The sequence below is a fragment of the Sinocyclocheilus grahami genome, unplaced genomic scaffold, assembly GCF_001515645.1.
Source record: "Sinocyclocheilus grahami isolate Dianchi unplaced genomic scaffold, SAMN03320097.WGS_v1.1 scaffold11648.1, whole genome shotgun sequence".
NCBI lineage: Eukaryota > Metazoa > Chordata > Actinopteri > Cypriniformes > Cyprinidae > Sinocyclocheilus > Sinocyclocheilus grahami.
Window position 1 is genome coordinate 1 of NW_015513953.1, and position 563 is coordinate 563.

The 563-nt window shown below is 35.7% G+C and overlaps 1 protein-coding gene across 1 annotated transcript in view; it reads right to left on the minus strand.

Moving 5' to 3' along the window:
* Positions 1–70: 70 nt before the first annotated feature.
* LOC107578715 (DNA damage-regulated autophagy modulator protein 2-like) overlaps positions 71–563 on the minus strand; it is a gene marked incomplete at its 5' end in the record, with an annotated part of 2,524 nt that continues 2,031 nt past the window's right edge. Inside the window, one exon of the mRNA XM_016264642.1 lies at positions 71–449. Coding sequence (XP_016120128.1) covers positions 327–449 — 123 coding nt within the window. The remainder of the gene's footprint in view (positions 450–563) is intronic.

Sequence of the window (563 nt, forward strand, 5' to 3'; positions counted from 1 at the left end):
AAAAAAAATAATAATAATACATTTCATCTCCATATTTCAAGAATACTTGTAAAAGCACTGAAATCAAAATATTTAACGTTTCTTTTCAAATTAAAAGGAAAAACTTACTAAAAGTAGTGTGATACTGTATTGACTTGGCTTGTGTAAAAATTTTTGTACATAACTAGACTTTCTCTCAATATTCTCAGAATAATGCATAAAGCTTACAGCGTACAGAAGCTTCTCTTGAACGTGAAAGGTTTCTCCGGAAACGCTCAAGTTTGTGAAGTAGAGTCCACTGAATATGACTGCAGTGCTCGATGTCAGACACACAGTGGCAGTGTCTCTCACATGGCACCAGCCAGCAGAGGTGAGCGTTCTCCATGCTGCATGTGCTCTCTCTCTTCATAGTGAGGATAGTCGTAGAGATGGTTACTCTGAAGAACAGGCTGAACCCGCAGAGTGATTTTCTGGAACAAAAGAGATTTAGTTAACAGGTGGCAAACTGTATGCAATTTGTATTTTATGCACATACTATGAATAGATAAAAATACCTAGAATTTTACAACATATGATAAATTGTA